This window comes from Phodopus roborovskii, unplaced genomic scaffold (assembly GCF_943737965.1).
Source record: "Phodopus roborovskii unplaced genomic scaffold, PHOROB, whole genome shotgun sequence".
Taxonomy (NCBI): Eukaryota; Metazoa; Chordata; class Mammalia; order Rodentia; family Cricetidae; genus Phodopus; species Phodopus roborovskii.
In genome coordinates, this window is record NW_026125489.1 from 6097724 (window position 1) to 6125280 (window position 27557).

A 27557-nucleotide genomic window follows, 5' to 3' on the forward strand; every position below is an offset into this window, starting at 1 on the left:
AGGGCGCTGACAATGCGAATGTGGCTGCAGGGAGGCTGCTCACATCCATCCCAGTGAATGGGCACATGCCCAGGCACTCGAGGAGTTAAACACAACGGGACATAGAGTTGGGAGAGAAATGGAGTAGGGGATACTTGGGGGAGTTGGAAGTAGGCAGTGGTGGATGGGTAAGACCAACATACACTGCATAAACAGATGAGGCTTAAAATAAATAAAAACTTAATTTTTAAATGGAGTTAGACATTCAGTCTTTGGCTTAAGGAGCATAAAAGTGATTGTATAATTTCACAGTTATATATATTTAATTACGACTTAAATTGCACGTCATTTGGGTTACTTTCCCTTTCCTGACCCGTTTCTCAATACCATCAGGGGTGAAGCTGCGGTTGATGTACACTTACCCCTTGCCAAGCCCTTCATGCCTCAGTCCCTCAAGTCAAGACGGGAGTGGTCAGCGCCGTGCCAATTCAGGGAACTGGAGGCTCTGAAGGACATTCCTTGCCCAGAGCGCAAAGGAAAAGGAACTGCCAAGACTAAGAGCACAACTTGAGATGAGTCTCTTTAGCTAGATGTGGTAGCCCACGGCTCAAACATGGCCCCGTGCAGAGGCAAGATGAAGGCTCTGAGCCAGCCCTACAGGTCGCCTCAGCAGTAAGATCTCCATCTCTTACTATATTGGGAGCGTAGCTGGAACAAGAAGCTTTCCTAGGCTTCTGAAGAAATTCTTGATCTACACCAACCTCTTCTGCTGTCCCTTCAGGTAGTTTACTAAAGTTACTACCCTGCTGGCAGTAAATTAGATGGCTCTTTGGCACCTAACTTCCACTGAATTCCTTTTACTTTTATATGTAAATAAATTAGCATCTGTTTAACAACACATACACGGTCTTTTATGTTTAATTAGCTCTTCCAATTTTGTTTTCCTACACATCTAATTATAATGAGAGTTTGGAGTCAAGGAAGGGGATTACAAAGTCAGGGGCTGAGGAACTAACCCAAACTCAAGACAGACAATTTCTGTTCTGCTCTTCACCCATTACTGAGTACTGCTTCTCAACTGCATAGGCCCGTGTAAGTAGCCAGTTATACCAGGTGGTTGTTTAGATAAGCAAATAAAACTAACCCTGACTTAGGGTTACTATTTTTGTAATGATACGCCATGACCAAAAGCAAGCAGGGGAGGAAAGGGGTTATTTGGCTTGCACACCCACATCTAGGTCTACCACTAAAGGAAGTCAGACAGGAATCTGGAGGCAGGAGCTGATGTAGAGGCCATGGAGGGTGCTGCTTACTGGCTTGCTCCTCATTGGCTCACTCACTCTGCTTTCTTATAGAACCCAGGACCACCAGCCCAGGGATGGCATCACCCACAGTGGGCTGGGCCCTCCCCAATCAATCACTACTTAAGAAAATGCCTTACAGCTGGGTCTTATGGAGGTGTTTTCTCAATTGAGGTTTCCTTCTCTCAGATAACTCTAGCTTGTGCCAAGTTGACAAATAATAACAACAACAACAAATCACAGAAACTAATGAAAAGAGGACCTTTCCTCACACATATGTATTTTATATATTTGTATTGTCCACATTTCGAATGTTGACAACTACCCATGGGCAGTGGGTACCATACTGCACAGACAGCAAGACAGCATAGATACAGAAACTTCCTACCACAAAAGTCCTAGTGGACGGTCCTGGAAGGACACAATGTCAGAAGAAAGACTTCCCCGAGTCATAACTAAGGAAAATGAACAGCAATGCCGTGAATCATTTAGATCCTGTTACACACTTCCGTTCTTCTGGACAACGCTACACTTATATTTTCTTTAAGTTATATATGAGAGCAGGTTTGCCATCCCCCAACCAACCTTCTCTAGAAATCCCCAGACATGCTTTATGTCCTTTACTGATCTTGGCATGTCTCAATACAGTCAAGTTGACAAGATTGGCCACCACGGAGAGGACACTGAGACACTGAAGCCTTCCTGTGCTGCTGGTGAGATGGAAAATGACACATCCTTTTGGAAAGCAATGCAGAGATTCCTTAAAAATAAACAGAGAAGTAGTGTATTCCTCAGCAGTTCTACCTGTGGGGGTGTACAGCAGGGTTGGAAACAGTTCTGGAAAGGGATTCACCCTCTTTAGTTACGTTCCTTGCTGTGTCAACCAAACGCTTGGCCAAGCTAGAGAAGGGAACATTGGTTCTGGCTTACAGTTTGAAGTGTTCCGCTCTGGCAGAGAATGTACAGCACGCAGAGAAGCTGGGGTGGTAAGAGCAGGGAGCCAGCTACACTAAGGCAGCGGCAGTGAATAGGACATGGAACTCACCTTGAAAACCTTCAGGCCTTCCCTCAGTAAATACGCCATCTCTGGTAGGTTCCACACCTTTCCAAAGAGCGCCACCAACTGAGGGTCAAGTGTTCAACCACATAAGCCTTCTGGGGACACATCCAAAGCATAGCACTCTAGCCCATAGGCTCGTTTGGGTCATGGCCATCTCATGATGCAGAACACATTCATAGTTGCTTCCAGTGTTTCCATGGTTAACAGTCCCAACCCTGTTCAGAAGTCCAAAGCCTCTTCCGAGACCCAAGACAGTCCTACCTGTAAACCCTGTAACGTAAACCAAGCTGTGTACTTCCTACACGCAGTGGCCCAAAATGAACACTCTCATTGAAAGGGAAGGTGGGTTAAAGCAAGACTGACACCCGATGAGGCAGACATCAAGTCCTACAGCAAGACTGAGCATCTGGGACTCGTGATGGAATCATCCGGACCCCAAGGGCAGGAGTAGCCCTGCCCCTCCAGCTCCGCTGCCTGTGGCACATTCGTTCTTAAACTGCAACAATTTTCAGCAAATGTCTTCTAATCCTGGATCTCCACCCGTACCCACGTAGAGGCCGGAAGAAGTCTGTGAGGTACCTTTGTATTGTTACCATCTGAGTTTTTGAGACAGTCTCTCACTGAACCCACAGATCGCCAGAGTCAGCCTGGCTGATTGATCGCCTGCCTTTACGTCCTCGCCAAATCACAGACCAGCGGCACAGTACTGGGAATTCACACGGTTCTTGGATTCACAGCAAACACGTTGCCAGCTGGGCCGTGTCCCCAGCCCTGCGTTCTTCAAATAACTAGACTGCACACTGTAGTTGGATAGGCATGGGCAGCTTCGTCTCCGCTGAATGCTGTTGTCTCCATCAATCAGCCAGGGATTCTGTCCTAGATGGCTGACATGCACTCTAATCTGCCAACAATGCCAACCCTAACTTCAGCTGAAAGGATTTGGGAGTGTTTAGCTTCTGTTCTGCTTTTTGATATTTCTTCGTCCTGCCAGCACTCTCTACCAAGTGCCAGCAAAGCAAAGTCTACAGTACTTCCGGCTTTCAGGATGATTTATTTTGGTTTTTATACCTTGAGAAAGAAGACAAGGAGGAGGAAGAAGAAATAAGAGGGAAGTGAAGGAAGATGAGAAGAAACTATATGAGGCTCACAGAACCTAAAACATTTCCTATCTTGGCCCTGGATAAAGGAAGTTTGCCATTCTTCTGACCCCTGCATGGCTTTTGTTATTCATGGTACATCTTCGTATTTTGAAAGAAAAATCTGTCAATATATTTGGCGAAAGAATCAGGTGCAATAAAGCATTCTTAGCAAAACAAGAAACTGAATGCGAGGTACGAGGAGCTTGCAAAATCATTAGAAAAGCCAGAGGGCATTCTTTAGCAGACCCATACATACACACACACAAACACAAAATCATACCTGTAACCTATTCAGACATGCATCTCTGCATTTCTTAGTAACTGCCACCATGGTACCTTCCCGGCACAGAAGACACAAAATAGAGAATTAACAGCCAATCATGAACTGTCTTATACCTTTACCTAATATGTTGGTCATATATTCTTAGCTGTTATTCTCTAACATTCCTGAAATCGCTGAAAACAAGGAGAGTCTGAGAAAAACTTGGCTTCTAAAAATGGCTCCTGAGTGTGGAATATTACTTTAACTATGTAAAGTAAAGGTGTGTTACATTTGCTTATGTTACAAAATACTAACTATGTAAAGGTGTGTTGCACTTATTTAATTATGTAAAGATGTGTTGCTGCTTCACCTTGCCTGCCTAAGGCACCTGACTGGTCTAATAAAAGGCTGAACACTGAATAGCTAGGCAGAGGAGGGACAGACAGGGCTGGTGGGCAGAGGGAATAAGTAGGAAAAGGACTCTAAGCTAAAGAGGAGAGATTGAAGGGGAAAGAGAGGGAGATGCCCAGCCTAGCCAGCCAGCCAGCCAGACAGACAGACAGAAAGACATGGAGGAAGAACATAGATGAAAAGGAATGATTTAAATTAAATTAAAAGAGCTAGTGGGACAGGCATAAGATGAGGCTGAGCATTCATAACTAATAGTAAGTCTCCATGTCTTTATTTGGGAGCTGGTTGGTGGCCCAAAGAAAGCCTGCTACAGTCCCTACATTTAGCTAGAGGTCAGACCATGGTTGTTTTCCTAGTTAGGCAAGTGCAATACGGATTTCAGGCTAAGGGCCTGCAAGAATGACTAGACAGGTGCAGAAAGTATATGATTACATCACACCCGGACGCATTCTTCCATTTCGTTTTAATTGTCTGGAATATAATTGCCCCCAATTTCAGCTATCCCCATTTCTGTTTTTCACATTTTGTTACTTCACATTTCCCTTTTAAAGAGTTTAAATATAGATAACAACTTCTTCAATAGCCTGAATAGCCGCATTCACTTTAAAATCTGAGTTCTTCTAGTCTCAGCTGCCGCTCAAGGCATGCACAGCCCAGATGGCAGACAGACATTCTAGCCAAGTTCAAGGCTGAACACAGCTGCCAGGATTTGGCCTTGGAAATTCTGAACCGCAGCTTTGGTTGCTGAAGACCAAATTTGGACTGGGCCGCTGAGGTGGGGGTCATTGCTATATTTTCACCCTCTCTGGGACAAATTGACCTGCCCAGCTTCTTGCAGAATGAATCTCAGAAGTCACTGTCTCTCAGACAAGGCCGGGTTGGGCCCTCACAAGCCTGCTAAGGAATCTGACCTAATTTTTTATGAAATAAGAAACCAACAAACATAAAATTGTTGGCAGATGTGTTCCTGTCATCCTCAGAATTCCTCCTGAACCTCTACAAGACAAGGAAGGGGTGAGTTTCCTCATGTGCATGCACCTCCACCATGGATAAGGCTGAGCAAGTCAATTCAAGAGTTGGGACACAAATATACAGTAGGACTTAATTTCAACACAGGGACAGAGCGTTTGTGGTCGTAGATATCTGAGGACAGGTACTGCAGGTGTAGCATTCAGCATTTACTGAGGGTTTTTACTCACTCAAATCAGGTACAGAGCCAGGCACAAACGTTCTGTGGATATCTGTTAGGTGAATGGATGGATGGATGGATGGATGGATGGATGGATGGATGGATGAAAGAAAAGCTCTTCATGGTTTGACCCTCATTCCTTTCCACAGTTCCTGCTGCCCTCCTTCCTGAACACTTTTAATTCATATCCCAGCAAAGTAACTGTTGTTTCCTAAACTGCTTTGCCTTTGCTGTTATAGCACTACCTGGAATGTTCTTTCTTCATTCCCCAGGGCCTAGACTACAATGTTTCAGTGTGTGGTGGTTGAATAAGAATGGCCCTCACAGGCTCATATATTTTGAAGGGGCTCTCTGACAGGCCTAGGCATTGCCCATCCCACTCTCCTCTCCCAAAGCAGGCCACCGACATCTGTCGTCTTATTTGGTCACGACGGCCCAGCAACCAACCCTCATTATCCGGCTTCGCTGGCTAGCAGGTCCAATCAGGACTTACCTACTCACCCTAGCACAGGCTTCCCCTTTCTCTCCTTAAAAACCCACTCTGCTCTTGTCTCTGCCCAATCCAGAGGCATTAATTACAGCTGTCCGGCCGATAGCTCAGGCTTACTACTACCCAGCTCTTACAACTTAAACAAACTCTTTTCTATCCATCTATGTGCTGCCCCGGGGCTCATGGCTTTTACCTCTCTTGCAAGTCCTGTTCCCTCTCCGTCTGGCTAGAGACGCCTCCCACCTTGCCCTTCTTCCCAGCATTCTCTTTGCCCTGAAAATACTGCCTAGCCATTAGCCAGTCGGCTTCCTATGAGTAAGGAGAGCAACACATTTTCAAAGTGTACAGGAGGAGTATTCCGTAGCAAGGCCCTACTTAGACGCATTAGGAGGCGTGGCCATGCTGGAGTAGGTGTGTCACTGGGGGGTGGACACTGAGGTTTTGGATCCCAAGCAAGCCCAGCGTAACTCTCCTTCTCTGCCTGTGGATCCAGACATAGAACTGTCAGCTACCTCTCCAGCATCACGTCTGCCTGCGTGCTGACGTGCTCCCTGCCCTGAGGACAGTGGATTAAACCTCTGAACTGTAAGCCAGCCGCAATTAAATGCCATCTATTATGAGTTGCCGTGGTCATGGCATCCCCTCACAGCAACGGAACCCTGACTAAGGTGATGTGTTTTAAACCTCATCGACCATATGGCCTCCTTGTGAACATGTTTCCTTTCCAACTGAATAAGATATGAGATGCCTCCTTCTTGGTGTATAATCCGGATATCTGGCCATGTGTCAGCTACTCTCTCATAGTACAGTTATTACATATATATTACACACTTTATAGTACAGGACCTCAGGGTTCTCAGCCTCTCGAGCATTCAGAGAGGCATTGTTGGCCTACCTAGCTCTTGTTGAACATGGAAATTAAAAAAAAAAAAAAAAAACACCTGTAGGTTTAGATAAAGTATTAGTCTGAATTGTCAACTTGAACAATCTAGAATTACTTTGGAAGGGGGTTCAGTGAGGTGGGCCTGGGGTGGGGGGAACATGCCGGTGAAGGTTCTTTTTAAAAATTGTGTTACACGAGGTGGGAATGAGTACTCTGAATCCAGTTAGGGTAGAACCATTTTGTGGGTCAGGCTCTCACTGAATGAAAAGGAAAGCGTTGCCAAACACTAGCGCACTGCATCTGTTGTCTCTCTCTGCTACTGATGGTGACAGACTGTCCCTGCCACCCCGGCTTCCCCTCACCTGGATTGTGAGCTAAATTAAACCCTGTCTTAGTTACCTTTCTAGAGCTCCAAAGAGACACCGTGACCAAGGCAACTTATAAGAGAGCATACCACTTGGGGTTCATGGTTTCAGAGGGTTAGAACATGGCAGCAACCAAGCAGGCATGGTACCAGGACATGCAGCAGCTGAAAGTTCTCATCTTGATCCATAGGTATGAGACAGAGACAGACAGACAGACAGACAGACAGACAGACACACACACACACACACACACACACACACACACACGAGAAACACACAGAGACAGAAATGAGAGAGTACTAACTAGAATGACATGAGTTTTGAAACCTCAAAACTCACCCCAATACACACCTCCTCCTCCAACAAGGCCACGCCTCCTATTCCTTCTCAAACAGTCTCACCAAGTGGCAAAACCAAGAATTCAATCATATGAGACCATAAGGGCCATTCTCGTTCAAACTAACACACAAATCCTTTCTCCCCCAAGTTGCTTTGTGGTGTTTTTTTTTTTTTTTCAAGGAAATTTATGAAGATTCATGGTTGTGGTTCAAGGTCAACACCATATCTGGTGATAACCTTCTTGCATACAGAATCCCAAGGTGGCACAGGGCACCTGCCACATATCAAGAGACACAAGGAGTGTGTACATATGTGTATACCTGTCACATAGCAGGAGACACAGGAAATGTGTGTACCTGTGTATCAGCTGTCCCATTATGGCAGTATCAAATCATGGAGACTCTAGTCTGACGGCAAATCCTAATCATGTTAAAGGCCCTTACTTTCAAACACCTTAACTGAATTAAATTTTCAATTTCAATGCCCAACAATGGAGATTAAGCTCTAACAGGAGTTTCAGAGGAGAGCCATGTTCAAACCATACCAGAAAGCTCAACTTCCTCTTTATACTTGGACGCAGAGAACATCTGGCTGCATATGAACTGGGTATGTGACCTCAAGACCCTGAGGCGGTCTGTGGCTTGATATTGGGCTTCCACAACTGGGAGAAACAGATTTTTTGTTGCTTATAAGCCAGGTTGATGGTACTTTGTTACAGTATCCTAAACAGAGTAAGGCACTAGAATAAGAGCGATTTCCAGAATGGTTGCTTGTCTGGAACTTAGGTGCACAAAGTCAGTACTGGACACGACAGACAGTGTGCCGAGGGTATCTGAATGTGTAGGCTAAATTCCTGGTTCTATCAGAGCCACCAGGCAGACGATGCGGTACTTCTGCATCTATCCACAGTTCTCAGATATGGGGCTCCCCTCATCAGTAGAACGGAGGGGGAAGCCCTCCTGCATACAGCCAGCAGGATAAATGGCTGAAATTCACTAGAAAGCTGGGGAAGGTTCATCTGTTATCTTCTACGAATGTATCTAAAACGAAGGCTGGCAAACTCCTGGCAAGGGCACCAACTGGCTCACGCCTCGGGCTGTTCTGTAACATCTTCATAGGTTGTGCAAGCGTCATGGTTTCATAACATTGCATCACACACCCTAGAACCCCAGCACCACAGTCACCCTCCCCCAGTCCCACATGGCCCTAGGCAACTGATGATCTACTTTTTATCTTTATGGGTTCACCTTCTCGGGATATTTGACATCAGAGTAATCATATCGTTTGTGATCTTCTGTTGGCTGCCTTCCTTCGTTTACCATGGTTTTCAGGGTTCACCCATATTTTAGACAGTCAACATCTCCTTCCTTCCTGTACACCAAATATCGATCCATCATAAAAATAATAATAGCACATTTCCTTTATCCAGTAGTCAGCTGACAAACCTGTGGGCTCTTTCCACTCGGGGCTATTAGGAATAACGTTGCTATGGATACTCCTGTGCAAGTGTTCATGTAGATATACGTTTTCATTTCTCTCACTTAAATCCCTAGGAGGGAAACTGCTAGAATGCTTGCTAACTCTGCACCTCACCATTTGAGGATCTGACATTTTCCTTTCTTGCCAGGAAGATCCGAAGGTTCTGATTTTTTCTGATTCTCTACAACACTTGTTATTATCTATCTTTCCCAATAGAGCCATCTTAAGGGGATGAGAGATTGTATCTCGTTGCTACAGTTTGAATTTTAAATCCTCCAAGGATCCATATGACTTTATTTGTCAGCATGGTGTGTTGTGAGGTGGTGACACCTTTAGGAAAACGGGGCGTGCTGAGACGTCTCAGGGTCACGGGAGGTGAAAACGGGGCGTGCTGAGACGTCTCAGGGTCACGGGAGGTGAAAATGGGGCGTGCTGAGACGTCTCAGGGTCACGGGAGGTGAACCTCTGAAGGACACTGTGGGATCCGGGCACCCCCTCGTTCTTCTTCTTCCTGGTAATAAGATAGACTTCACTCCGTGCCTCCAGCAATGTACTGACTCAACACATGCCCAAAGCAACGGGGCCAACCCATCATGGACTGCTACCTGCAAAACAGTGAGCTGACTTATCCTGTCATTGCGATGTTATCTTCCTGTGTGGAGTCATTCCAAGAGAGCTTTAGACTATCCAGGGGGGAAATAAAAGTTTATTCGTTGTTAAATGCCCAATAAATGTATTTACTGTTAAATGTCTATACACGTACACAAATAAAATATGTTTCTAGAACATTAATTCTGTGAGTCCTCAAACATTCTTCAGAACAAAGTTAAGCTGATATATTAGAAAATTGCTGAAGTAAATAAGATTTTAAAAATATCAGGTAAATAACTGAAATGCTATGGCAAGAAGTTTGAATGTTACGCTCAACTAATTTGCCATAGAAAATTTAACCTACTAGAATATTCATCCTTGACAAGAACGACTTGGTTTTATTTATTTTTGGATCCCCCATACAACAAACTCACCACTGGAGCTTACTGAAGTGGTTTCTCTCTGAGGAGGAGGAAAAAAGTATTTTTAGTAAGACCTTTCCCTATCCTGATTAACCTTCGGGGCTTCAGACAGACAACTTAATATTCTCCCCGCCATTTGCCAGCTCCGAGGACAGATGGTATGTCTCCTCTTTGACATGTCCACTGTGAGAAGCTGCCCCAGGTGGGACTTAATATAAAGCAATGCTAGTAACAGCCGACCTGAGAGAGTGAGGGCCTGAGGCTGCCAGGAGGCACACATGGGTTTAGTTCCAACAAAGGGATCTCATATGGACAGGTGTGGCTTCATTTTCTTGGAGTGGACCGTAAATCCAATCATGGACTCACAGGTGTGGGGCCATTCACACCCTTAAAACAACTTCCCCTTCCCACAATGCCATAAACTATACATGGCTCCTCAGCGAGCAGTGGGGGCTCATGACCACCCCCGCCATGCTGGTTTGATCCTGTGCAGAAGCTGTGAGACCATGAGAACAGCAGTCCCTGTCAGGTGCAGAGGATGCCGCTTTGTCCGCCAGGCCCTACAACCTCTGACTCTCACAATGTGACCTCACTTCCGAGACCATTACTGAGCCTTTGAGTTGTGTGTGTGTGTGTGACACGGATTTCCAATTTGTGGCTGAGCACTCCATAAAGGCGTAGTCTCTGTACACTGATCAGCTGCTGGGATCACATCTTTAAACACATGGGCCTGGGGGGGGTGGGTATTTAAGGTCCAAACTCTAGAAAATCATAGAAAGTTCCCTCCTCCCAGCCTTTGACTAGAAAAGTTAATTGACAAGTGAGCTACCTGATATAATCATCCAGCATTTACAAAGTTTCTAATGAACTGCTCATATTAGAGGAGAAAGATACAGACTAGATAGATGGCTTAGGTTTTTCTTGTGTTGGCAGGTGGTGCTGTCTATGTGCTGGGTTTTATGGTCTGGATGATGCTTCCATCATGGAGTCAGTCATGCTAAGGTCTCAGGGTTTACTAAGGTCTGGGGGCCTGTTAAGAGTTATAGCAGGAACATGGCATTTTGCCTCCATTAGCATTTATGACCAGCAGAGGGCACAGGTGGATTAGGAAGAAAGAGAAATCAAGGCAAAAATTATGGTCTAACTATGGAGCAATTTTTAAATCATAAAAAAATCATAAGCCTAGACAGATTAGTTTGATTCACTACAGAATCGATTTTACTGCATATGCTTCTTATAATACAATGTATATACCTCAAGCATAGACAATAAAATGTGTTCATTCACCCTTGGCAAATTGTTAACTCGTGTACGTGTCCTCTAGACTGAACAGCAATGCCCCTGCCCGGGTAGCTGCCCCTGCCCCGGTAGCTGCTGACTACTTTGACCGTTTTGGATACCTTGCTGTTAAAGACAGACGGTGAGACTTTTGAAGTTGGATTACAGTTTACCCGAGACTTCGGGGACAAGGGGTGGCAGATTATGGTTTAAAGGGATGGACTGAGTTGTTCAAGAGTAACGTGGCGATGGTTACCTCAGCTGTCAACTTGATGAGAACTAGAATCCCGTTGGGGAATTAGCGTGATTGGATCAACCCAGGCAAGAAGATCAGCCCACCATTCCCTGGGAGGAGCTCCTGGTGCTGGCTGGAGAGGGTGAGCTGATGCCTGATGATAGATGTGATATTATGGGTAACCTGAAGCTCACTTCCTGTCCCGCCCGCCACCTCACTTCCTGTCTGTCTGCACAGACGTCTATGTGCTGACCTGAAGGCAGACGTAGGTGCGATGAGTTCTCTAGAGCCAAGATAAGTGATAAACGGGTGCTTTATTGGGGAACGACTTACACAGGACAGTGAAGAACCGCCGCTGCCTTTTCTCTGCCCTTCGAAGATGCGAGACCCAGAAGCCCCGCCTCACACGGTCATGCTTCCCTCATTCCGGTTCCGGATGCATCTGAAGCCCCTCCCGAAGGGGGCGTGGCCACCGAGCCAAATACACTGAAGCCCCTCCCAAAGGGGTGTGGCCTCCGACCCAAATACACTGAAGCCCCTTCCCAAAGGGGCGTGGCCACCAACCCAAATACACTGAAGTCCCGCCCAGAGGGTGTGGCCACGGACACAAATGCTTGAAGCCCCTCCCAGAGGGGGGTGTGGCTGCTGACACAAACTCACTCGGGAGGAAGATGCCCCGCGGGGACCCTCAGACTCTGAGGGCTTTATTTATACAAACAAGGTGTCAGCACATAAAAGACAATGGCCGTATGGTCTACCACGCTGAGCCTTCGCTTGCACAAATTCCCTGAGTGTGGCTGCAGTACACGAGGAAAGGGAAGGTGGGCAGGGATGCACCGGGTCCCGAGAGACCCTGACACCAGTTCAGAGTCAGGGACTGGACGGAGCAGAGCCGACTTCCCGGTAGCCATCCTTTGAAGCAGCGCTGCCCACACTCTCTTCGGATTCACAATTCTCCATCTAACAGGCCAGGACACTCATTGCTCCCCTCCCTACCGGCTAAGGAGGAACAAAAGACACACAGACTCCCTGGTGGGTGATAGAGAATGGCTTGCAGAGAGAAGGCTTGGAGACTGTGTGGCGATGGGTGATAGAGAATGGCTTGCAGAGAGAAGGCTTGGAGACTGTGTGGCGGTGCAGGGTTATTTGGAATCTACTGAGCCAGCACTGCAGAGGAACGAACACTACACCATTTCTCATACACGGGGTGGGATGCGCAGGACGGATGGCTCTGTGGTTTAAAGCCCTTGCTGTTCTGCCAGAGAACCAGAGTTCAGCTTCCAGCACCCACATCAGTCCGCTCACAACCCCCTGGGACTCCAGCTCCAAGTGATCCCATGCCACCTTCTTCCGATCTCTACAAACCTACACATAAAAATAAAAGACAACAAAGTGTGTACAAAGCCAGGTGTGGTGGTTCACACCTGCTAATACCAGCACTTGGGAGATAGAGGCAGGAGGATCAGGGGTTCAAAGTCATCCTCGGCCACACGGAGCGCACAAGACCTGCCTGGGCTGTGTGAGAATAAAACCAACGAACAACAGAGTGTTGTTTACAGGCAAAGAACACCAGGGAAGGAGCTGCAGACCACTCAGCCTCATCCTGCTACACAGTAAAGGAACAGAAAGAAAGAAACAGAGCCTAGAAAGAGGATCTTCTGGCTGAAGTCAAAGATTTATGTGAGTCAGAACCAGAAATGAGATTCTTGAATGAAGGTTTTCTTATGTTTTATATATGTGCTTTATATATATATATATATATATATATATATATATATATATGTATATACATACATACATACATACATATATATATAAATATATATGTATGTATGTATGTATATGTATTGCAAAAGTGCAACACCTAAGACCTTTAAAAAGTCAAACTAAAACAGAAAAAGCCCTCACACAAACAAATAAGTGTAGCAATTTATTATAAATAATCTGCAAACAAAAATATTTTTATCAATGTGTCAAAACAATATATTGAACCTAAAAGTATACCAGGTTTTGGGTTTTTTTCTGTTTGTTTGTTTGTTTTTTTTTGTTTTTTTTTTTTTTAAGTTGAAAACTCAGAGCTACATTTATGTGTTCCTGGGAAGTCTGAGTAGTTCTGCCTCTGTGTATTAAATATCGTGCTGGCAATAAAACCAGCACATAAGAACTTGTAAACGGTGGGATCCTGGGATGCTGGCACATTAAGTCATTACTAGAGCTGCAAGGATGGCCTGTGGGAAGCTGAGCAAAGCGAGGCGGAGGCTGCCATGCTGAGAGTAGGCGCACACAGCCTTGTTGCAGCTGAGGGATGGAACAAATAAGAAGGTTCCCTCCTTACCCACCTACAGCCTCTCAGCGGAGCAATTTGAGAAGCGAAAAGTGTCTCCGTGTGTGCAGTTTTAACACAAAGTCTCATATTCAGAAGCCAATTCTTTTTTTTTTTTTTTTTTTCCTGGTGATGCTGGGCACTCAACCCAGGGCCTCCTACATACTAGACAAGTGAGCAGCAGCACCTAGAACAGGTCCACGTTTACATGGAATATTCACAAAGCTGCTTTAAGTATTAAATCTAAAAAAAAAAATATCTTGAGCGATCAGTCAAAAGTCATAGGGATGTTGTAGAATAAAAATCAGTCATCGTAAAATAATTGATTTGAATATTGCTGGGCAAACTAATGGCAAGAACCTATGTCTCCTCAACAACATCCCCAGCTGCCCAGCCGTGGTTCTGCTACCCATCACTGGCAGAGTTGGCCAGGGATGTTCCTGTGCTCCTCCCTCAAGCCGTCACATGCTGGACAGAGCCCAGCTCTGGTGTTCTTAGCCGTCCAAACCCATCAGCTCACAGGGAGCCTCTTGTGACTCAGTTCATGTGTGGCCACACGGCGTGGTGGAGGCCTTTTTGGAAGTGGTTGTGAGCGCTGCAAAGTTGAAGAGTAGCCTCTCTTCCACAGGATGGCTCAGACTGTCCCACCTCAGGCAGGAAGCAGGTGCTCTGCCACAGGAATTCTGGCCTGGTTTCCCTTGGATGGCTGTGCACCTGTGACTGCTCCCCTGACCATTGCTACCCAGACACGTTTGTCTAGGGACATTTCCAGGTGGAGGAGAAGGTGCCTTGCCATTGCTGGGCAATTCCCTCAAGCTCACTGTGCAGTTCGTACTTCTTACAACCATCTTGCTGTGGGTGTCTACCATTCACCCATATTGCACCAGCAGAACCCACCAGATCTACTGTGCACACCGGTCTCTGGATTCTTCTGTGCCCCGTGCTGGGATGCCCGTCTCTAAGGAACCTTTCGTTCTGGAGCAGTACACCACTTTACGTAAAGACTTAGATGGTGTTTGTGGTGCTTAGTTTGTTCGTTTCATTTTTTCTGTGCTGGTATTGAACCCACGTCTTCATAGATGCTAGGATGCTACCATGGAGATGCATGCTCTCAGCCTAGGCATGGTGACTTAAAAAAGGCATGGTGACTTAAAAAGTAATACCTCCCAAAGGGGAGTCAGTGAACATTTAACTAAAATCTCCACAAGACCCAGGAAAAGCTAGATAATAAATAGAAAGGCTGTTTCTCATAAATATTGACTTAAATGGACACTTTATACTTTATCTTCTCTAGCATTTTGCATATTGTCTCTGTTCAATCAATTGTAGAACCTCATGACAGAGTTGAGTGGTGGGCTCCGTAATAGGGTACCACACCGGGAGCCTCCTTTCCAAGGCTGGCATGTGAATGAAGTACCTGCAAATCACAGAGAAACAAAGCACCTTTAAAAATGAGAATTTTCATGTTGGCTCATCCAGCATGTTCACACTCACTCTTGGGGGTGGGGGTCAGGGGAGTCTTAACCACAAGACTCCACATCTGCAGACTTCCAACCTCCCGTACTCAGGACCTAAAAATCTTTGCTATGTGTGCATTTCAGTGAGCCTAGGTACCTTACTTGAGAAATGAATTAACAACGGATCCACCACGTAGGCAGTAACCAGGAAGACGAGACAGGACAGGGCTGCGTTCACCAAAGTATGTGCGAGGCTTCTGATGTTGGGTCCCTCAGACAATACACAGAATGGAGGAGGCGGGTGGGGTCAGGCCGAGATAACCCATGAGGACCAGTCAAGGGGAAAGGGTGGGGCTTTTCTCCGAGTCCTCTACATAGAGGCTTCTATGTGAGGATGTAGAGAGCCTTCAGCCAGCCCCCTGGGTAGCATCAGATGCTTCTCCACCCTGAGCGATTAACAGAATCACTTGCGGGAGCTGTTAAAAGCTGCCGGTACCCAGACCACGCCCCCAGGAAAACCAAGACAGAAGGATCACAGTAGGGTCAAAGTCATCAGTGCAAAGTGGATGGGAAGCCACCAGACTGAAACAAAATTGCAAACCTGGATGTCCACAAGAGATGCAAACCAGTGTGGTGGGAAGCGTGAGCAGGAGGGAGATGGTACCAAAGGGCACCCAATCTTCCTGACAGGGCCCTGCTGGGAGCCCCAGCCAGCTACTGCTACCAGCTGTCCCGATGGCTTTGAAGTTTATAACTAGGTCTTTTATCATTAGGCTAGGCATGGTGACACACGCCTATGTGTACATCTCTCAGGCTCTTAGAGCAAGAGGTTTGCAATGGGTTCAAGACCAACATAAGCTACACAATGAGTTCTAGACTAGCCTGGGCTACACTGCAAGACCTCATCTCAAAAACGGAAAATCCGGTTGAGACGGGGAGTTTTCGTGCTATACATGCTACAACATGGAAAAAATGTTGCATTATGATAAATGAAATCCCTGAGGCAAAAGGCCGCTCGCAGGATGGCTGTGAGAAGGCGGTAGGTAAGTGGTTGCCAGCCCTTGGGAGAAGGGAGGAATGGGTTTCTCTTAGATAACGACAATGTTCTACAGTTCAACAGTGATGGTTGCAAATATTGCGAAATGTATTCAAAGCTACCAAATTATATGCTCCAGAGGGGTAAATTTCGGGCTATGTCAATTTTTCCTAGGGAGAAGGAAAAGGGAGTTAGAAAGCAGGAGGGGGGTTGCTGGGTCTGATTTGTGGATCAGCGTGGAGCCAAATAAATCCCTTTTATGGTATCCAGAATGGACCTTCTGGTATAATGCCACATGCAGGAAACACAGAGTCTACACAGAGGGCTGACTTTATCCCTTTTGAAGACAATATAAAGCCATAATGTGTGCCTCCAAATCTCTTGATGCCTCCCTCTGAGCCATGGGGGAGGCCACACAGGCTGCACCCTTCTCGTTTGTGGCCAAAAAAAAAAAAAAAAAAAAAAAAAAGATGACCCAAGTTTTCCTTGAATACTTGTTAGCTCAGGGTGTAGTGCCGAGCGCACTTGGCCTTAGTAGCCTTGCAGTAGAAGTGGGACCCTGAGAGGCAACAGAACAGGCCACTGTACAGACAGAGCCAATACTGGCCACTGCCCTTTGCCGTCCAGTCACTGGGGTGGGAAAGAGTCAGTGAAACAAATCGACAGCACTCGCCCCAGTGCATCCCCCTTTACTGACTGGTCACTCCCAGCATGCATGCAGCAACTGGCCTGAACTCATAATTTACCATCCCACAGTAAATCTCTGCACAGGCTGCACACAAGCAAGGCGATGAGTGACAAGTAGATTCTGGGCTGGGGACATTCCTCAAATGGCAGCGGTTCCTAGACATGTCCCAAATTTCAGCGTACCTGTGGCCAAATAAAGTCTTACTAAAAAACAAAAGTGGAGTTTTCCACCACATCCACCACAGGTCCTGCTGTAAGTGGCCAAGAGAATTGAGCAGCGAGCATTTTGACTGGACGAGCGAGCATTTTGGTTGGATGCGCTCTCTCTCCCTTACCTGAACTCTTCGCTGTGGTGGTTCCTGATATACTCGGCGAGGGCCTTGCTATACTGCAGGCAGCTCTTGAGGATATAAAGCTGCTGGTACAGCAGAACCGCTTGGCAGGGAGTCAGCAGCTGGAGCGAGGCTGAAAGCCGGTCCACCACACGCCTCACGATGCTGCCCACAAAACCCATCTAGAGGGAGAGAATGCAGTCACTCGCGGGACAACATCGAGATCTCAATCTCTTTGGGGCAGCAGGCTATCCCACTGATACAGTACACTGGCCCCTGACCGGCTTTGCATAAATGTGCCACGGGGATCTGACAAGAGAAGACAGTTTCTTCAGGACGGACTCAACATCGTCACTCTGGAAAAGTAGGTCACAGGGCGTCCGCTCACGCATGGAAAGAGAACACATTGCCTCATGACAAGTGCCTTGCTCACAGTCTCAACCTGTGTGTGCACTCCATTTACCACCTGTGTGTGCGTGTGCACATATATGTGCATGGGTGTGCAGGCCACTACCCTCCTGTCAAATCCAGAAGACAACTCATAGAAGTTGTTCTCTCCTATCATATTGGGTTCAGAGAACAAACTCAGTTCCTTAGGCTTGTCAACAATCACCTCTACCCACCGAGCCTTCTCACCAGTGCCAAGTGCTACCTATTGAAGAGATTTCTAGTAAATGTGTTGATTAACTGAATGCATGAACGAGGAGAGGGAAAGATCTCGGACGCTAGACATATTGCTGTCTCCATGACCCATGGAGAAAGCTATCGCCTCAGTCATGATGGACTAGATCTATAGCAAACCTCAAACTACCAATGCCCTCTAAGGAACAGAAAAGCTCGGTCATTTGTTCACATCACACAGCCCTTAGAGGTCAGTGGGCGGGCATCCCTGTTCACCATCACTCAGGCGCACCAGTGGGTGAAACACAACAGGTAGCAAGCACTCCAGAAGGGAAAGCGAATCTAGGGAAGCATGCTATCCAAGCTTGTACAACTTCTGCCCGGAAGCGACTCAGGCCAAAGTAATCGAGTGAAGAGAGAAGCCCACTCCTACCATGTGCCTAGAGGAAAGTGTGCTGGGACACACAGGCTACCATAGGACAGAAGCACACGACAACAGAAGCCAATGCAAACTGCAAAGGTGACAAGCTCTGGGGAAGGGGAAGACAGGCTACGGTATCAAACCAACCAGTCTCCAAACGAACCTCTCTCTTTTATCAATGACCCATCCTGTTATAACAGACTAAAACCAACACAGAGGAAAGGATAGAGCGACGGAGTCAGTGGCGGACGAGGGCAGGCCATTGAGAGATGCACATGGCAGGGCAAAAGAGGGACCAGAGAAGGCTGCAGAGCTATAAGATGGCCCGCCCGCCCCACAGGCCTGGGCAGGAGGTTAGCAAAGAAAAGCTGCAGAGACCATCCAGCTAATAGCAAGGCATGGCAACCACTGTTTTTGTTTTAAATAGCTCCCTCTGGCTGTGATCTGGTAGAATGACAGACATGGACCATTTGGACGTGAATGGGCTCTAAGAGACCAGAGTTGGGACCAGAGAGGAGGCTGCAGGGGCAGAGCACACAGTCAATCTCAAGTGTTCTACCTACCGCAAATGCCAACGTTTTTACTCAGTTTACAAGCCAGCAACTTAACATTTTGTTTGCTACATATACCTTCGATTTTTTTAAAAAAATAAAATAAAGCTAATCCTAAGACATAATTTTAATACCTTTAGTTCAGGTCTCAATTATAAAAAATGTTTTCTTTCCATTTTCATTAAATAACAAAATCATCAAGATTATCTTTTGCTTGTGCATAAGACGATGCCCATGCTTTACCAATGAAGAATGAAGTATCCGGTAAGCCGGGTCTTTTTCTGCCCATACTCACTGTGGGAGGGCAGCTCTGCAGGGTTGACATCATCCAGCTAATAGCAAACTTTGTGGATCCCAATCCAAGATTTCCCTAGAGACTCAAGGAAACAAGTCACATTCATTACGTCTGGGTCGTATTTAAAAGACTCCCAAATATGTTTTTATCCTAAACAATCAATTCTCTAAAGTCAGTTTCTGTAAAAATCACCACAATAGCCCTGATGAGCTAGAGATCGTGGTGTCACTAGGGCCAGCCAATGTTAGAGACCACGCCCCCCACACTGTTAACTATAACACAATCATATTAGAATTATAAGATGCATGCTCTACCTGCTGAAAAACAAGAAGAGTCTCATAGAGCAGGGCTGTAGCCTTGTCCGTATACTCCAGGATAAGCTTCTGTAACTAGAATTTTCAACAGTCATCAGTGGGCCAGAAAAGCCATTTCCCTCCAGAGCCTTGAAAAGAGGTTTCTGGTTTAAATTTCTATTTGCCATGCCCACTTTCCATCCCATTTGCTCTAGTCCTTCCCGGAAAGGTGTGTGTGTGCGGACATATATATTCATGTGTATGAATGCTGTGCCTGCATGAATACATGTGCACCACATGTGGGCCTGGTGCCCATGGAGGCAGAAGAGGGCACCAGACATCTGGAACTAGAATTACATAGCTGTGAGCTACCATGTGGGTGCTCGGAACGGAACTTGGCCCCTCTCCAAGAGTAGCAAGCGCTCTTAACTGCTGAGCTCTGCCTCCCTGCCCCGGGGTTTCCTTCCGACTTCTGCCATCCCTTAGCTAAACTGTACTCTCCTCTCCTCCTCCTCAAAAAGGTCTCACTGTATAAGGCAAGGCTGATCCGCGGCTCGCAGTCCTGCCTTCACCTCCTAAGTGCGGGGCTCCCAGGCATGTGTTCCCATACTGTGTACGCATGGTATGTATGTAAGAAGCTACATGGACACCGTGCATGTATACGCCGCTTAACGGCTCCACCCATCTGCATTGTGCTTCTCGCAGACTCTGCTGTTTCCAAGTGTGCATCGGGTGTTCCGTATACGGCCACGGTGCGTCTCAGTGACACCCGTCCCTCTCACCTGGTCGTGAACTAGTTTGACGGTGAACCTTGTTGAATTTGTGGCTGCAGAAATTGTTTCCGCTTTGCTTCCTCTTTGGACCTCTGCCTAGCAGTGTTCTCTCATAACAGATAACCAGTGAACACATACGGGGAGGGGGGGGTTGCACCCTTTGGAAGCACAGCCCCCATTGTATGCTTAGGAACTGTAGAACCAGACCCTGCTCTTTAAAAAAAACAAATCAATGCTGATTGGCTCAAAACACAGTGATTGTACATTGGCGTGTTCTCTTGGGAATGCACCTTCGGTACAGTGTCATATTTCTAATGATTTGCTAAAACTTTAGCAAAAGAAGCGACGCTTACTTACTAAGTAAACACTAACCACTTGTTAGCATAAACTACAGTCCAAGTTGACCTGGAAATTTGGGAGACATTCTTTTGGAAGCTTTTGTGTTTCTTTGTTTGGTTGGTTGGTTGTTTGGTTGGTTGGTTTCTTGGTCAAATCTCTACTATGGAACTACATGTATGTGAATAATATACAGAAAGACATTTAGATGAATACAATTTTTAAACAGTATTATTTTCCTTAATTGATATACCTGGAAAGACAAAAGGGATACATTGATATTGGCCAAATAGTTAAGGTTTAGGTTAATAAAAAACATGTCCTCTTTAATATAAACATACTTCTGTATTCTACGGCACCATGGTCCCCATTAAAACATAAAAACCATGAACCCTTAGGGTTCTCTTCCCTCCAAGTTCTCTTCTCACCTGAGCATCACAAGACATTTCAGCTGACGTTGAATCAGACGGTGGCTGGCCGTCGTTAGACATCGAGCAAGACTTTGGAACCTTAGGCTTGCTAATTAAAATTACTAAGAGATTAAGCAGCGTTCCCCTAAAAAAAAAAAAAATGAATAAAAAGCAATTAATGGGTAAAGCTTGTAAAGGGAAAACAGTGGAGTCAAACTTACAGGCACTTTGGTTTTTGTTTTCCTTTTTTTTTTTTAATTTTTTGACACAGGGTTTCTCTATGTAGTCCTGGCTGTCCTGGAATTCACTCTGTAGACCAGGCTGGCCTCGAACTCACAGAGATCCACCTGCCTCTGCCTCCCTGCCCTGAGATTAAAGGCCTGCGCCACCATCTCACAGCACAAATGTGCTTTTCATAGAGAAACACAGAATCCTGTATGCTTCCTAGGCTATCATTTAAATCATTACCATGATCAGAAGCCCAAAATATACAGTTCTCCTGTTTTCCAACTCAAAAAGCTAGTCCAGTTCTTAATACACGCTACATTTCTAAATACACACACACGATAGTGTAGATCGTTCACAATATCTACTGTTTTATTTGTGCAATTTAAAATGACCAGGCTTGCAGCAGGGAGTGTTAGTTAACTCAATGGGTGGAGTGTCTTCGTAGCATGTGCAAGTCCTGAGCGTGGCCATCAGCACCGAATAAACTGGGCATTAAGGCACGTGCCTACAATCTGAGCACTTGAGTGGGCAGAGGCAGGGGGTCAGCTCACGGTTGTCCTCAGCTACACAGTGTGGAGCTCTACCTAGGCACATGGAGTTATGAAATAATAAAACAGTCAAACTCACTTTTGTAAGACCTTTCCAATCAAAAGAACATTCCCTTTTTATTTCTAATACTCTTCTGTGAGTTTGTTTGTGCATTGCATGTGTGCACATGTGTTTGGGTGTGCTGCGTTCCTGCGTGTGTCGGGCAGAGCAGGGTTATCTTAGTCTACCACTGTCTCTCTTATTCCCTTCGAACAGCCTCTCGCTGAACTTGGAACCAGGCTACTATCAGAAAGGCCACAGCAATCTTCCCATCTCTTCCCTGGCCCGGACCCCAGGACTGGGGTTGCAGGCAAGCACAACCTTGCCAGGCCTTTTATGTCCATTCTGGGGCTCTGAACTCAGGTTCCCACACTTTCTCAGCAAGTACTCTCATCCATTAAGTCATCTCCACAGCCCCCAGAACACTTCTTTTGGAAGCTCTTTCTAGATAGCAAGTTTGAACTGACATCCCGTTCTCTGTTCTATTTAATTACAGTCCTTTATTTTTAGTTACAGTTTCTTTTCAGAGCTAAGAGAAAGAACTCTGAAGTTCTAGGTCTCTTACTGTGATAACACATGAATCCAACCACAACCATGCTGAAACACAAAAGAACACCACACATTCAAGGACGCAGCAAGGTGGGTTGAACTAACAAAGTTTCCACTCTGGGAACTAATAAAGAGGAAACGCTAAATGAATACTGCTTCTTTATTTCCTCAAATGGAATTTCATTTGAAATCTACGCCTTCTAACAAATGACTTAATTTAAAACTCTCCGGGCCAACAATTTCAGTCACTCCTCCAGAAAATAGAGACTTCTAGGATTGACATCACAGACTTAAAAATTATCCCAACAACTGAATGGCTTTATTACTCCGATTGTTATTATTTATAATATATGGATTTTAAACATATTACACTCTATTTTAGAGTGCAGATGTTGGAGGTCTAAGTCCGTGGTATCGTGGAAGGTGACGTTCTCATATGATCTACAGCACTGCTACCCCACAGGAGAATACAGACGCCATATGATCCCCTCTCCTATGTGTGGGCCTGGCCTGTGACTGTAAGTGGCTATCACTGATGGATGTGCCATATCAGATTGTGAATATGAAGGGCTCTTCACATACAACTACAGCCCGTCATCAGTTGACTTCTTAGTCAGTCTGGAGGAAATGATCCTGGGTAGGCGTGATCTAGTCAGCCGAACCCTGCAGCAGTGGGCTTCCTCAGAACTCGCAGACAGCCCGCCGGCTACAGCTGCTCTCTCAACCACCGCTCACATGAGCTTATGAGGATGCTGAATCCAGTCAACACCACAATGGAAACGCTGAACTCAGGAGCCCAGGACCCAGCTAACCCTGCCCAGAGTCCTGACCCATGCAGTTGTGAGAGAATAATTAAATGCTGTCTAACTCACTAAGCTTATGCAATCTGATAGATGTAACACTATCATATTATATGATAACCCTATGCATAGCAAAAGTGCCTGAAGATTAATATTATCGCCACGCTCTGCTGCAGCTCCTGAACGCACATACTGACGGCTCGGCTCCCCTTACCTGGGAGGAAGGTTTGATACAGCTGACGGGACCAAACCAAGTGGAACAATCCAAGGCCATTGTTCTTAAATTAGGGTAGAGAAGAGCAGACGCCAATAGAGTGTGAGAGCCAGGGCTATAGGCCTTGCTCTAGAAGAACACATCCTTGCCCTCGGTGCCCTTCTACTTCCTGCGAAGGACATGAGGGCAAAGCAGCATGGGAAAACTTTTGCTGGATGGAATCACTTGCTGTTTAATTTATGAAGGCCGTAGGGACAATAAGCAGTATGATATGAATATATGTACATGTATATGTATATATACATACATACATTTCATCTATTTTATGTGTGTGAATAAATATACATGTACCATATAGCCTAGGTGTTTTTAAATAAGTTTTATTTAAATCAGAAGCAATCTTATTTTACATATCTATCCCAGTTCCCTCTCCCTCCCATGCCCTCCACTGACTCCCCCGTCCCATCCTCCATCCACTCCCCAAGGAGGGTGAGGCCTTCCATGAGGGATCATCAAAGTCTGTCACTTCATTTGGGGTAGGGCCTAGGCCCTCCCCTGTGTATCTAGGCTAAGGGAGTGTCTCCTGAAGTCCCTTCATGCACTAGGGATGCATCCTGGCTCCACTGCCAGAGGCCCCATGGACTGCCCAGTCCTCTGGCTGACACCCACGTTCAGGGGGCCTGGTTCGGTCCTATGCAGGTTCCGCAGCTGACAGACTGGGGTCCATGAGCTCCCACTTGCTCGGGTCAGCTGTTTCTGTGAGTTTTCCCAGCATGGTTTCCATCTAAATTTCTATAAGCAGACATCCCCCATGGTTAAGCAGCCCGTAACTTCAAATAAAAATGTGACTACAGCAACTCTTGCTTTAGCAAATATAATTTTCTGCTGAGGGCTATTTCCAATGGAGACCCCGTTTCCCAGGCTTTTGCTGTATGCTGGGTCATTCCATCTTTTTCAAGTCTACTGAACTATCACAGAAGGTGTTATGCAGAGAAAATCTGTGTGCCCTCAAGATGCAGAGGGACAGAACAAATCCAGCAGGCGCCGATTAACCTATAGGACTGTCACAAGGGGGGTGACCAGAGAGAGGGGTTAGAGAGCAAGGGGTTTTACAGGACGAGGGTCAAGAATGGAGCTGTTCCAGGGGCATTCTGGGTGCTCGTGAGAAAACAAGATCCCTGTGACGTCAGTTTCTCCGAAACCACAGCCGCTCATGGAATGCGCCTCCCTGCCCTTCCCAGGTGTGGCGGAGAGCAGCGGGTTCACTTCAGCTGTTACTCATGTGCCTCTACGGAAAAGCGTGTCTTTGCCATGTGCAGCTCGTCCCTGTGGTTGAACACCTTACACAGCTGACTCTTCTCAACCCTCAGAGTCTATGCTGTCTGATGCTCTGACTTGAGCTGGCTATTGCTTTACGTAAGCGGACTAATGAATTAGTCCGGCTCATTTTCGGCCGCATTCTTCCCGGTTCACAACTCCAGCTAGAGCCGGGAAACAGGAAATAGCAGGAGCGGTAGCAGAGACTACACCATCCCCATGGCTTCCTAAAACACAAAACAACAACAAGACAAACGCACACGGAACCCTTACTTCTTAGCGGCCAGAGTGGTCAGTCGTGACGATTCAATTTCTGTTTCCCTGAACATCAGTCCCAGGGTCTGTATAATTTCAATACACGCCCTAGGAAATAAGAGCAAATATAGCAGAGCAAAAACCGTGGACGTGGCATCGTGCCGCGGGTCGGAATCCCACGAACGCAGTGAGTCGTCAGAGAACTGCTTTCAGATACTCATGTAGCCGAAAGTCCATCAAACTCTGGGTATCTAGTTGCCAGTGCTGGCTGAATACCTCCTCTGGCACTGCTACACACGGAACAGCCAGGATGTGCCTACTGGCTGACTAGGAGCTTCACGTCAGGGTCAAGGCACACGCAGAAGCATTTTTGAATGCATAGTTTTTCCAACGATTTATTTGCAAATATTTGTATGTGTATACCTGAATGTAGGCTTATACACATGAGCGCATGTGCTCACAGGGGCTAGAAGCGTTGGGTCCCCTTGGAGCTGGAGTCACAGGGGGTTGTGAGCCACCAGATGTGGGTGCTTGGTCCTCTGCAAGAGGAGGTTGCACTCTTGGCCACTGAGCCACTACTTTACATTTTTTAATAAGGAAATATGTCTGTCTCATTTTGAGGGCAGTCATTATTACTAATCCCTTACATGTGCACTAATTTTTTTAATGCTATTTTTAAAAATGCATGTGAGAACATGGCATGGTGGCATAACCTGTGATCCTAACACTTGGGAAATAGGTTTGAGGCCAGCCTGTCTACATAATGAGTTCTAGAATATTCCAGACTACAAGACCCTTTTTTACAAAAAAAATAATAATAATAAATAAATACATTTTTAAAATTTAAAAATCTATGTGAAGTGAAAGTTGCACCACCAACCTTTAATAGAGCATATATTTTGTCTCGTGTCTTCCCTTTATCTTTAACGCCTTACAGCACTGGCTCTCACCCTCCCGAATGCCGTGGCCCTTTAATATAGTTCCTCATGCTGGGGTGACCCCCAAACATAAGCTTATTTCACTGCTACTTCCTAATTGTGATTTTTTTGTTTTACTGCTGTTATGAGTCATAAATATCTGATATGCAGCCCCAAGGAAGTCACGACCCACAGGTTGAGAACCTCTGCCAGGGAGGGCTAATATCGTGTAGTTGATACTTACACCAGCTCATTGGCCCTCTGGCTTTTATTTTGAAGTGCAGTCTTATCCCTAGACTCTGGCAAGTACTCATGAAGTTTGTCCACTAGGAAGTAGAAAAGCTCACTGGTCTGCAAAAGCAAGAGGGAAAGGAAATAATGCAGATACAGTTATTAAAAGTCCAACCATACATGCAAGGGCAAAGAAAACACCTCTTCAACCCAAGAAGTGATTTACAACCATACTTTTTTTTTTTTTTTTTTTTGCTCACTACCACTCACTGCAAGAGTAGTGTGCTTTCTTAACCACTGAGCAATCTCTCCTGCCCCGCAAAGTTCATCTTTAACAAAGAAATGTAAATGTAAGTTTGGATTTTCTTGCCCAACACCAGAAATTGGGAGTGTTCTTCCTCACACTTCTGTGGGAGCTCCAGAGGGCCGTCACCCAGCCTCTGACTCCCAAAGCCTGTCACACACAGGGAACGCCAGCCAGGGCTTTAGCCAGGGCCATGAAACAAAATCTTGTAACTAGAACAGATAATCCTCCAGAGAGTACCGCCTGGAGTTTGAGTCATCACAGCCAGCTCAGGGCGGTGGTGGCGCACACCTTTGATCCCAGCACTTGGGAGTTCTGTGAGTTCAAGGCCAGCCTGGTCTACAGAGAAAGAGCCAGGACAGGCTCCAAAGCCACAGAGAAACCCTGTCTTGAAAATCAAACCAAAACAACAAACAAACCAGGAAACCCAGCTTGGGCTGGACGATCTCAGCATGTCATTCTTTCCCTTCTGCTCCACAGCAATGTCACCCACTGCTGGCTCACGCCTGCTCTGAGACGGCAGGCTCTTAAACACTACCGCCAGCCACACTTCTCCCCCTTTCTAACCCCAGCTAGTGCTTGTCCGACTTAAAAATCACCTTCAAACCCTGTGTTCAGGTTATCCGAGCACGTTTCTCTGGGCTCTGACCCGCCAACCTCCAGCCCCTGGTTGTGTATCTGACAATCTCTATCTACATCTGACTATCATCATCCGTGTCGCTCCCCGGAGAGCCTGCCTCCGCACCCTAAGGAAGCAGAATCTCTTGGTGCTCAAGGGTGATTTCCCTGGGCCGCTGACGCAGCTCCCATCCTACTCTGCACACTTCTTGTTAGGAAAATCGTGGGCTGGGTCAGTTTCCTGAGCGATTCCCCTAGCCAGGTCACGGCTGCCCACTGATTACCCTGAGCACGCAGCTGAAACAAAGGCCCTTCCGGATATCAAAGCCACGTGTTTGTGTGCAGATTAGTGAGGAAGTCTACAGAGGTCTTTAAGCAAACAAATCCACACAATTAGGGTAGATTAAGCTGATAAGCCACAGGCAGCGGTGGTCTGCAGTGCCCTTGGGTGGGAGATAATCCAATTTCTTTAGCCTTTCTGTATGAATCTCATTTTCATAATCAACGTCCTTGGTTATTCTAGGGCCTGGTGCCCACCCCTGTGTTTTCCCACAACCCTGTGAAGGAAATCCTAGAGG

The 27557-nt window shown here is 46.2% G+C and overlaps 1 protein-coding gene across 1 annotated transcript in view; it reads right to left on the reverse strand.

The window, feature by feature from the left end:
* Nucleotides 1-15000: 15000 nt before the first annotated feature.
* CUNH12orf56 (chromosome unknown C12orf56 homolog) overlaps nt 15001-27557 on the reverse strand; it is a 36420-nt gene continuing 23863 nt past the window's right edge. The window contains 7 exon segments of the mRNA XM_051176170.1: nt 15001-15163; nt 17262-17440; nt 19147-19221; nt 19461-19535; nt 20977-21103; nt 24928-25017; nt 26071-26177. Of these exon segments, the coding sequence (XP_051032127.1) occupies nt 15037-15163; nt 17262-17440; nt 19147-19221; nt 19461-19535; nt 20977-21103; nt 24928-25017; nt 26071-26177 (780 nt within the window). The 3' untranslated portion in view covers nt 15001-15036.